The sequence below is a fragment of the Cystoisospora suis genome (assembly GCF_002600585.1).
Source record: "Cystoisospora suis strain Wien I chromosome Unknown contig_7005, whole genome shotgun sequence".
NCBI classification, from domain to species: domain Eukaryota; phylum Apicomplexa; class Conoidasida; order Eucoccidiorida; family Sarcocystidae; genus Cystoisospora; species Cystoisospora suis.
The window spans coordinates 1,431-12,948 of NW_027159792.1; the positions used below are offsets into that span (position 1 = coordinate 1,431).

Sequence of the window (11,518 nt, forward strand, 5' to 3'; positions counted from 1 at the left end):
GAGCGAGAGAGAGAGGGAGCGAGGGAGGGATAGGCACTTCACTCCCTCTCTATCTATCCTCACATACAGAGAGATAGAGAGAAGAATGATGCTTCTCGACAGAGAGAAGAAAAGAAAAGAGAGAGAAGACCTTCTGGATTGAAGAAAGGAGAGAGTAGCGTGTTGTATCCGCGGACTCGCCTTACAAGAGATACAGATCTAGAGATATATAAATGGATAGAGAGGCATTTGGAGCACCGCAACACGAAGATGAAAAGAGAAAGACAGATGAACACGATCGAGATAAGAAGAAAGAGGGAGAAAGAGAAGATTCCTATCTTCTTTCGCTAACGTCTCCTTCTTTTCTTCTTTCATTCTGCCTCAGAGAAAACGATTCGTAGGGGCCCGCAAGATGAAGAGGAACTGGAGGAGAAAGAAAAGAAAGAAGTAGGACAGCTCTTCTTCACAAGAAAATAGACAGATCATGCTATGAATGATACATAGATAATAAGGGAGAGAGAGAGAGAAGGAGAGTTCTTCTCGTATGTATGTATCTATCTATTTTCTTCCTCTTGTGTGTCGATCGACAAGAAGGAGAGAAGGGAGAAATTCAGTTGCTTCTTCATAGGCGAAAAAGCAGAGCCCAGCAGCAACATGACAAGAGACAGGCAATCGGAGAGAGACAGAGACAGAGAGAGGAACAAAGAAAGAAAGAAGATACAGATAGATAGATAGAGAGAGAGATGGATTGCAGTCCTCTAGCGCTGATAGAGAATTCTAGATATCTATATCTCTCTCTACTCGGAAAGTATTCTCTCCTTTCTTCACGACTCATAAAAAACGACCCTACACACATATACATAAATACATACCTCTACACATACATAAACCTACCTACCTACCTATCTATCTATTTATCTATCTATCCCTATACGTATATATATATATATATGTACTGTATACGTTTCTGTATGTATATGCTGTATGGAGGTGATTCGTTTCAAGTCAGGGGGATGAAGAAGAAGAGAAAGAAGAAGAGAACGAACACTCTTTCTCTTCAATCTTTCTTTCTTTCTTTGTCTCATTTTTCGCTTTCTTTATGTTCTTTTTGTAATAGCATATCATTCATTTGCCTCAGGTCTTTGATCCTAGATCGAAGTGCCCGGATCACTCCATCTTCTTCTCTATAGATTCCTTGACGAAGTAAAGTATCCAACTGTCTCTCTATCATCTTCACTTTTATTTCCACTTCTTCGCGATCTCCGTCGTCGTCTTCTTGATCTTTTCGCTTGCTCTTCTTGATCTTTTCTTCTTCTTCTTTCCTTGCATGCACCCCCAGGAGATTCTGAGGATGAGGCGTAGGAGGCAGGGATCTTTCCACAGGTGTGAGAGAGAGTAGAGACGTCTTATCTTCGTTCTTTTCTTTTTCTTCATTGCTGGAAAGGAAGCTCTCTCTCTCTCGGGTCTGTAGATGATCTGCTTTCTCATTGTCTTCTTCTCTTCTCTCTCTCTCTTGTTCCTCTTTCCTACCGTCTTCTCCTATCACCTTCTTTCTCTCAGAAGGCAAAGCAGAAGAAGAAGAAAAGACGTGTTGATTCGTAAAGCCGAAGAGATTCTTAGGGGGGGGAGAAGAAGGATAAGAAAGATGCTGAAGAGCTAAAGTCGATACAGAAGAAGAAGAAGGAACAGGCAAAGATAAAGGAAGACGGTGAAAAGAAGAAGAGGAAGAAGAAGAGTTCATGTTCTCATGAAGAGACAATGAGATTTTGTCTTCTTTACCTTTCTCTTCTTTTTTCTCTTGATTCGGAAGAGAAGAAGAAGATAGACGACGTTCGTTCATGAAGATTTCTTTCAAAGAGAGAATATCCGAACGCAAAGCATCGATCTCGTTCTTCATTCTCTCTTCGGATGACTTCTCGATCATATCTGACGGAGAGGATGAACAAGACATATCTTTTCTAGAGGCATTCAAACCTGAGCTATGACTTCTACTTCTCAAGCTTCTCTTTCTCTCCCGTTGCGTCTCCTCTTCGTCTTCTTCTCTTCTTTGTATATAAGCCGTAGATCTTTCTCTCATTTGCTAGAGTAACGGAAAGACAATAGAACATGCAACGAAGACACACACAGAGACACACATCGGGAGAGAGATATACATACACATCGATAGACGGGGACAATCTCCAGAATACATATATGCATACATACATAGACATAGGTGCATACATACATGCATATATATATACGTGGTGCACATATATATATATATATATAGGATAGATGTGTGATCGGGTGATGTGTGTTAGGGGAATGGAGGAAAAGAGATATACCTGGAGATACACCTACACAGACATGCGAGCAGAATTTACATGTACATATATATATAGAGAGAGATAGACAGATTGATCGATCTACTAAAGGTAAATGGATAGACTAAGGTAGATAAATAGATAGGCTGAAGACAGGTAGATAGAAAGATAGGAAAGATGTGATCTACTCTCGTAAGGAAAATGAGGGGAAGAAGAGATTTGCCAGAAGAGAAGAGTTTCGAGTCAAGTAGCTAGAGTCTGATCGATGCCTTCGTAGGCTTCGATAGTCATGGAAGGATGAAGGAGAAAGAGCTCGACAAAAGAAGAAGAAGGAAAACATTCTCTGTCTGTCTACCTGTCTATCTCTCTCTCTACCTACCAAATCAGGTAGATACATAAAGAGACAGAGAGAAGATGGATAGCTGGGTAGGTAGACTCTTAAGCGAGATTGATACATAGTCCATACATATAAAAAGGAAGAAAAGTTTGTTCTATAGGCTGAAGAAAAGTAAGAAGAGTCTGCAGACACCGAGTCAAGTCACATAGCAAAGAGCCCTGAATCTATACATACACCTCACTCCTTCTCCTCTTTTCCATCCAGACAGGTACACACGCATACACGCAGAGATTCTTATACATATACATATATATCCAGAGAGAGATCTATATCTCTATCTATATGTACGTATGTACACATTTATAGGTATGCTTGGATGGAGGGAGGTGGTAAGGGCTGTTTGCTTACGTCTCGAATGGCGTGAAGTTTCTCTAAAAGAGCAGCACAATTCGAGACAAAGTGATCTCTCGATGCTGTCATAGCTGACAATTGACTCTCTAGATTCGCCACCTACACAAGAGAAACATGCATTATTCCAGGAAGAAGAGCAAAGAAGAAACAAAATGGGAGGTCTTTTGAAGAAACAAGAGAGCAAAAGAAAAAGAAGAGCAAGAAAGAAAAAAAGAAAAGAGTTGCGTGTATATCATGTACCATAAAGAGTTTGAAATAGATAAGTCGACAAAGCACTATGCTTGCAATGAAGAGATTCGGGTGTATGTACACCTGATGAGGCCCCAGTAGAGGGCGTCAAGGAGGTGTATGTCTCTTCATGTTTCTATCCATTCTTGTTGTCTAAAGTAGAAGTGAGAAGGGAGGCTAAAGTAACAAGGAACGTGAAGATCATGCGTGCTCTCTATCTCCTTTTCGAGGCAGAAAGAAAGGAAGGACGGAGAGACACAAAGCTCTCCCGATGTAGAAAGAGAGAAAAGAAGAGAAAGAAAAGTCGAAAGAAAACAGGGGGAATGGAAAAGAGAATGAAGAATAAAACTTCAAACCTATGCCCTAGATGAGAAGGTAGATAAACCGATTTAAGATAGATAGATAGATAGGCTGAAAATCTCTAGATAGATAGACTAAAGATAGACATATAGATTCAAGATAATTTAGAGACAGATAGAGAGATAGTACAAGAAGAAAAGGAAGACGAGAGAAAAGAGGAAGGAGGAGAGAAGAGAAGAGAAGGAGGAGGAGAGAAGAGGAGAGTTTACTTGGTACATCTTGAGTTTGAGGTCTGCTTGCAGTTGAGCCGTAGGTGCAGATGTGATTTGGCAGCGCAGGTCGTAATTTTCTTCTTCGAGAAGCTCCACCCGCAAGCGAATTCTCTTCACTTCTTCTTCTAAATCTTCATTCTGACGCTGAAGATGTCTATAGACAAAAGAGAGCAAACAAGAAAAAGAGAAAGAAGAAGAAAAGAGAGAGAGAAGATTAAGAAGAAGAGATTGATCGGCCTTGAGAAGGAAAGAGGCTTCCTTCCTCTTCTTCCTTTCTGTCTATCTCTGGAACTTCTTTTACATCTTAACTCTGACACGAAAATTACATAGACACCTCTATCCATCGATCCATTTACCTTTACTCTATTTATCTATATTCAATCTCTGTATCTATCTAAATAGATAAAGACAGATAGATAGATAGAGCCAGTCTGTATTTCACGCAAAGATAGACGACTGTAGAGATGTGCACATGAGACTATCTATCTAGGTTTATATATATACGTTCGTATAGAGGCATGTATAGATATCTATAGCTTAAGAACGAAAAGTAGAGTCAAGGAGAGAAGAACTGAAAGGGAGACACCTTTTCATGTATATAGATATATGTGTATAGACATGTCTCTATCTTACTGACTTTCTCACTACTTACACTGCCTGAGACCAATGAAAAGCTCTCTCTCTCACGTAGACACTTATAGAGAGATTTCTTTCTTTCTATCTGTCTATCTCTGTTTAGATAGAAGGGTTTGCACAGATCAACTGATAGATACACGCACACGGCATATCAAAAAGCCGATATATATAAATATATATATACATATATGTATCTATACATATGGGTTTCTCTATCTTGGCCTCTCTATAGATACGTCCATCATATAGATACATTCTCCTTCTCAGCCAAACGAATCTAGGTCATGCAGGAAGATATTTCTACGTGTATAGATTCCTATGTATGTAGGAAGATATAGATCACGTCAGGGCGCATGACCTAGATTCTTTTGGCTGAGAAAGAGACTCTATCTATATGCAACAAAGAAAGAAAGAAAGAAAGAAAAAGAAAAAGAGAGAGAGACAAGAAAGAAAGAGATCAGAACGAAAGAGAAAAGAAAGAGAGAAGTAGACTGATTGATACATACAGAGACTTCTGCTTTTCGAGTTCTATAGCGTGGTCTTTTTCTTCTTTCATTCTCCTCGTCACTACTGCCAATTCTTCCGCTGTCTGCGCAGAGATTTCTAGACATCTCTCTTTCTCCACTCTTAGCTCATTCTCTCGGCCTTGCAGCTGCGAAAGAAAGAAGAAAGAAGAGAGGGAAAAAGAGAGAGAAAGCAAAGTGAGAAGTAAGAAATGGCGGGAGGAGGAGAGAGAAGAAAGGTGAAGACGTGAACTCTCAAAGAAATCTTGAAGATGTGGTCTACACATAACACTCAAGAGAAGGACAAGAAACAGATAGATATACATAGATAGATAGATGCATAGATAGAGAGACTGAGATAGATGATTAGTAAGAAAAGCAGGAAGGGAGAAGAGAATCGTATGGTATTTGAGTTATCGTGAGGATTCTGATATAGCGCATGCATTCAAGCGAGGAGAGAAGAATGAGAATCCCAGACTGGTCTAAAGGGCACACAAAAAGGGACCTCAAAAAATAAAACTCGGCAAGGGTAAACTACAAACGTCTATCGATGTATCTATCTATCTCTAATCTATCTATCTATCTATCTTTATCTATCTATATGCATAGAAGTGTGAATGTGTATGTGTAGATACAGTAGGCATCCGATTTAGAGTAGTCAACAAAGAAAGGCGAGTGAGAAAGAAATAGACAGAAAACTTCCCTCCTAGCAAGAAACACGTCTGTTGGCCCATACACACATAGAGGTACACAGAAATACACCTACCTACGTACATATACATATAGATATAGATATATATAGGTATTCTCTTTCTCCTTCTCTCTCTCTCTCTATGTAGTTATGTGCGTATGTGTTATGTCTGCTGCTGTTGGATTGATGAGAGGCGCGTAAGTGTGTGTGTGTGTGTGGCAGTCTTTCTGTTTCTTCTTCTTCTTCTTCATCTCCTCCTCTTCTCTTTTTCTCCTCTTTGCAGACTGGAGCAGTCCTAGAGGCGAATGCAATGGTGCTATATGCAATTTCTTTCTTTCTTTCTTGAGATTGAGAGATCTTGATCTATAATATCGATGGTCCCTACTTCTAGGGCCTTCTGTTGGAGATTCTGAGCGGTCTGTTTTAGCTGAGACTGAAGAAGGTGAATGGCCTCCTGCTTCTCTCGAATCTCCTACGAAGAAGAAAAAGAAAGAAAGAAAGAAAGAAGAAAGAAAGACAAAAGAAAGAAAGGCTTCTTTCCTGTGTCTTTCTGCGATGAACTAGATCCCCTTGTGTATGTGCCCTCGTGCTGATTTTTCACCCTAACAGGATGCATGTACACGTATACTCCATACATATATATATATATATACAGACATATATATATGTGTATCTTCCTCTCTCTCTTTCTCGATGTAGATTTGTGGCCGAGCTTTTTTCTTTCCTCTTTCACTCTGGATAGAGGAGAAAAGGCGATATTCTTCGCATTCTTCTTATTCTTCCATCCCTACTCGGGACACCCGCGCATGCAAAAGACACACAGCTAACTAAGTAGCTATCGACTGTACCTCGCTGGATGAATAGATAGACATCGACGAGCATATCTACCTATCTATGTATACACAGAGAGAGGGAGCTAGATAGATACAGATAGATGAGAATGTGTAGATGTGAGAGAGAGCCTTGTTCCTCCTCATTGATAAGTCCATACTTGATTCTGTTTGTCTTCCTTCACTTTAACTTCCTCCAGCATCTTCTCACGCTCCTCTGTCATTCTTTTCTAAAAGGAAAAGCAGAAGAAGAAAGAAAAAGAAAGACGGGAGAGAAGAAGAAAAAGAAGAGAGCAGGAAAGAAAATACCTTTGACTCTAAGTAAAGAAGTTAAAATGAAAGGGAGAGAGACACATGCACGAAAAGAGTGAACTGGAAAGAAGTAAACAGAGAAAAGAAAAGAAAAGAAAGACAACAGGCAAAGAAACAAATCAGACTCGAGAATGCCAAGGCACTGGATTCAGGTGTATATACACCCCCAAGACAGTGCTCATCATACCAAATCATAAAAGACGTGAGAGACTTTTTACCTGAAGCTCCGCTAGAAATTTGACTTCTTCGGAGCGTTTCCAAAGCTCTAATTCATAGGCTGTCTTAAAAGATTCCTCCAAGAGAAAAGCTTCATTAGCTCTTCTACCACATGACGAAAAGGAAGAAGAAGAAGAAGGAAGAGGGGGCGAGGGAGAAATAGAGTGGAGGAGATGATGGCTATGAGGACGTGGCTCTTGTTGTATTGACTGGATAGACGACGGATGGACTGAGACACCTAAAGGAGAAAAAGAGAAAGACACGCAACGCAGACAGAGAGAAAGACAGACGGAGAGAAAGAGAGAAAGAGAGAGAAACAAGATGAAGTCGAGTAGATGAAAGAAAGAAATAAGCAAACATACATAGGTAGATATAGAGAGAGGCCGTTATATATGTAAACCTATATAGATGTAGAGACACACCGATACAGGAATATGAATAGATACACAAAGACACAGAGAAGCACGACGATGTAGAGATAGATAGATATAGAGATGAAGAGCGACGAGAGCCTGAGCTAGATGTGGATACATATGGAGATGTACAGGGAGCTAGACGCGGATGTAGCATAGATCTTTCCCCCTTTATGCTTGTGTGTGTAAGGGGAGACGAGATGCCTAGGAGATCCTTCTTTTCATTCTCTCCGAGAGCAGAAGAAGATGAAGAAGAAAAAAGGAAAGAAGTTTAATCAAAAAGACAAGATTCTGTTTCTTCTCGAAGAAGAGACTGTCGAATGAAACGAAAGGAAGAGACTTATCTCCTTAGATAGAAAAGAGAAGAAAGAAAGGAAGGAAAAAGAAGAAGAAGCCGAAGCAGCAGGCAGCATATTCTATTCGATGGCCGCATGCAACCGATCAAGACATACACAAGAACAGGTATACGTTTATACGTCATATATGTACATCCATCTACCTATCTATATAGATAGATAGATGGATTAAAGATATATATATATACTGATCTGCTTGAATATGTATGTGTACATATATACATCCTGTATACAGTTATGCATATCTATCTATCTATCTATCTATCGCTACATGTGTATAGTGGCAACTGCACGCCAGCATAGACAAGACCATGAAGATAGTGATGTAGCCACAAAGTCCTAATGCTAGGTGAAACATAAGTAGATACAGATATACACAGATATATAGATAAATGTCCCCCCAAGCATACACGCACATTCACATGCCAACACATACATATGAATGCTCAGCGAAAAACGCAACGCATCGGTCCGAAGCACATACAGATGGTATGCACATACGTATGTACATATATATATATATGTATATATGTATTATATATGTATAATACGTGTAGATGTTGTTCTATGTGTGACAGTGATATGTTGTTCTTTTCCTCTCAGTAGAAAGAATACAAGAAAGAAGGAAGAAATAAGAAAGAACGATACCCGAAAGAGGGAAGAGATAAGAAAACAAGAGAAGATAAAGAGGCCTAGCTATTGGACTAACCGATAGACTGAGTCCCACTGTCTACGGCAGATGGAAATGAAGAAGAAGAAGAAAGAACTTTCTTTTCTCCTGTAGCGTCAGGAGCGGAAGGAAGAAGAAGAAGGTGCTCGAGAAAAACTTGTATACTCACTTGGCCTACAAGTTCGTAGAGAACAAAGATACAGACAGAGAGAGCCCAAATGAAAGAAAAGTAAAGACTGAAAGAGATGTAGACAGCGAAAGACTGGAAGAGGAATGAAGAGATAGATAGATAGATAGCTAGTAGAGACTGCAAAAGATAGGAAGAGGATAACGATGACGAGGAGGTAGCGGAGCGCAAGAGATCGTGATACGTGGAAGAGGAGAAGAAAAAGAAGTGAAGAAGAAGAAGGAATCTTCCTCCCTGTCACATGCACAAAGCTGATAAGAAACAAAACACACACCCTCCTCTCAGTAGAAGAAGAAACGTCGAGTCTATCGAGCCTCCTCTCAAATCTAAGAAGCGAAAAGAAGAAGACGAAGAAGCAAATCAAAGGGAAAACGAAGGAAAGAAAGGAGAGAAAAAGAAGTTAAACCACACGTAGACTTCTCTCCAGGGCCTTAATCATTGCTTGTAGCTGGCTATCTGCAGAAGATGAAACAGTCTCTCTGAAACACTCAGATACAGAACACATATATATATATATATATCCATAGATGTATGCCTACTGTATATACACGTATGTAGAGTCCGTATATACACGGCGGTGCATATATGCGTATGTACATACATATATATATATATATATAGAGAGAGAAGTAGATGAATGGACGTGTACCTATATTGTGATGTTTCTCTGAAGCCGGAATTTTAGAGTTTTGAGCCTGAATGATAGGGAGAAGAGAGCTGTAAGCTTGATACTGAAAGGGAGCCTGGTAATTTCGAAGTAATGGCTGTTGTAACACGACACTCAAATCGAGTGTACATACACCTAGAAGAACTGAAGAACCTTTTTCTTCATCTTCTTCCTTCTCTTCTCCTTTCTGCCTCCCTACTCCTGATGACGGACGTCCCCTTGACCTGTCTGAAACAGTCGAAATCCCTCTCTTAGACGCTGAAGTCACTTCGCCGCTACTTCCGTTCTTTCGTTCAGAAAAGGAAGAAGAAGAACGATAATGAGGTGAAGAAGAACAAGAGGAAGAATGAGAAGTCTGTGCGCTGGTACCAGGTGACGTCGCAAAGGCTCGATTTCGAGGTGGAGGCACTGAAGAAGAAGAAGAAGGGGGAGAAGAAGTAGAAGAAGAACAGATATGCAAAGTTAAAGGAAAGGATTGAAGAGAGTGACGTAGACGTTGAGAAGATGCTGTCAAAGTGTATGCACAAAACCCATTCGTTAGGGGCACCTGTGAAAGAGACGAAGAAGAAAGAAAAATAGTTCAAGAAACCAGGACATGAGAGAAGAGAGATATATACCTAGGGACGATTCAGGAGATAAAGAGAGAGTAGAGACGAAGGAGGAGACGAAGCATGGCCAAGCAGAGGTGGGGGAGATAGAAAGTGTATGTAGTGAAGGTGTGGTAGCAAAGAAATTCTCCTTCCGCAGGTCTATAGACTCCTACGAACAAGAAAGAAGGGTGAGCTTTCTCCACTCAGCCTCTTCGGCTGCATATACACCTGACTTAGTGAATGAAGAAGACAAGCACATGATGACCGAAGCAGCCCACTTGAAGAGTAGAACGCAGAGCGTGTAAAAACCAGAAAGAAAATAAGAAGCAAAAACTCGAAAAGAAGAGGTGCATATACACCACGTGTTGACGTGAATGTCCGGTGTATGCACACCCCTCGAGTGTATGTACACCCTTCGACTGTATGTACACCTTCAAAAGCATGCAGCCGATTTCATGCTGGAAATTCCTCTTCCACTGATGCTATATTACTTCAGAAGGAGAAACACTGTCCACAAAGAGACACCCCTTCGCCTTACACATGTCGCTGGTGCATCTGCTGTCAGTATTCTATCCAACGGAGGACGACGCACAGAATTCTTTATCTATCTATCTATCTGCCTAGATGCTTGTTTCTTTCAGCAATCTTTTGCCTGTCAATCTTTGACCTGTCTACCTGCCTTCACTCTATCTGTCTATTAATTGTTATTCTATGTATGCATCTATGGATCGATGTACTTCACTCCTTCCTCTTACCAAGCCTCGCCTCCTTTGCTCTCTCTTCTCCTCTCTGTTGTTGCTTTTTCTTCTTCTTTGTCCTTCCTTCTTCTTCTTCTTACCTGTTGATCATCTTGTTTACTACAGTCGACAGGAGGTTGAGTGGAGAAAAGATGTGAAGCTCCAAAGGGTGGATAGTTGTACTGTATATACACCTGACGTCGAGCATGTGAAGAAGGGGCATTCGGATGATTTGCGTTCATAGCAAAGAATTGTATAGACAGTAAATCGATAGATAAACGCCAGTATTTCATTTCTTGTGAACTCGATGAAACCACTTCATAGTGATTTCTCTCTTGAACTGAAAAGGAAGGAGGGAAGAAAGTTTCTTTGACGTGCTCATCATTTCTCTCTCCTTTTCTCTCACTCGTCTTTGAGGTGTATATACACTCCATCTCACGGTCTTGATTCGACTCGGAAGAAGAGGAAGACATCTGAGGAATGAAAGAAGGATGAGATAGACCTGATTGAGAAATGAGAGAAGGAGAAGGAGGCGGTTTCTTTTCTTTTTCATCTGTCTCCTTATACATTCCATGTGAGGAGAAATTAGATGAAGTTTTGGGACGAAGATCTCTTTTCTCTTGACTACATGCAGATACGTTGTTCTGTTGAAGAAAGACGGAACAAGAGGAAGAAGGATGAGGTGACGGGAGAAAAGAAGAAGATTGCAGAAGTAAAAGATTCTCTGTCTCTTCTCCATTATGGAAAGAATGCTTTTCTTGGACCTGCGGGTTAATGTTTTCGGAGGAAGAGTGAAATATCTGTCCTTTCTTTTCTTGTTGAGATATCTGATGTAAAGAAGAAGAGTGAATTCTATGCTCTTCTCTCTCTTCTTCTT

At 40.4% G+C, this 11,518-nt stretch overlaps 1 protein-coding gene across 1 annotated transcript in view; it reads right to left on the reverse strand.

The window, feature by feature from the left end:
- Positions 1-972: 972 nt before the first annotated feature.
- CSUI_010251 (centrosomal protein of 120 kda) overlaps positions 973-11,518 on the reverse strand; it is a gene marked incomplete at its 5' end in the record, with an annotated part of 11,061 nt that continues 515 nt past the window's right edge. Inside the window, 10 exons of the mRNA XM_068070356.1 lie at positions 973-2,059; positions 3,031-3,132; positions 3,831-3,987; positions 4,976-5,121; positions 6,049-6,135; positions 6,655-6,723; positions 7,024-7,259; positions 8,500-8,634; positions 9,297-9,861; positions 10,743-11,468. Of these exons, the coding sequence (XP_067917668.1) occupies positions 1,061-2,059; positions 3,031-3,132; positions 3,831-3,987; positions 4,976-5,121; positions 6,049-6,135; positions 6,655-6,723; positions 7,024-7,259; positions 8,500-8,634; positions 9,297-9,861; positions 10,743-11,468 (3,222 nt within the window). The remainder of the gene's footprint in view (positions 2,060-3,030; positions 3,133-3,830; positions 3,988-4,975; positions 5,122-6,048; positions 6,136-6,654; positions 6,724-7,023; positions 7,260-8,499; positions 8,635-9,296; positions 9,862-10,742; positions 11,469-11,518) is intronic.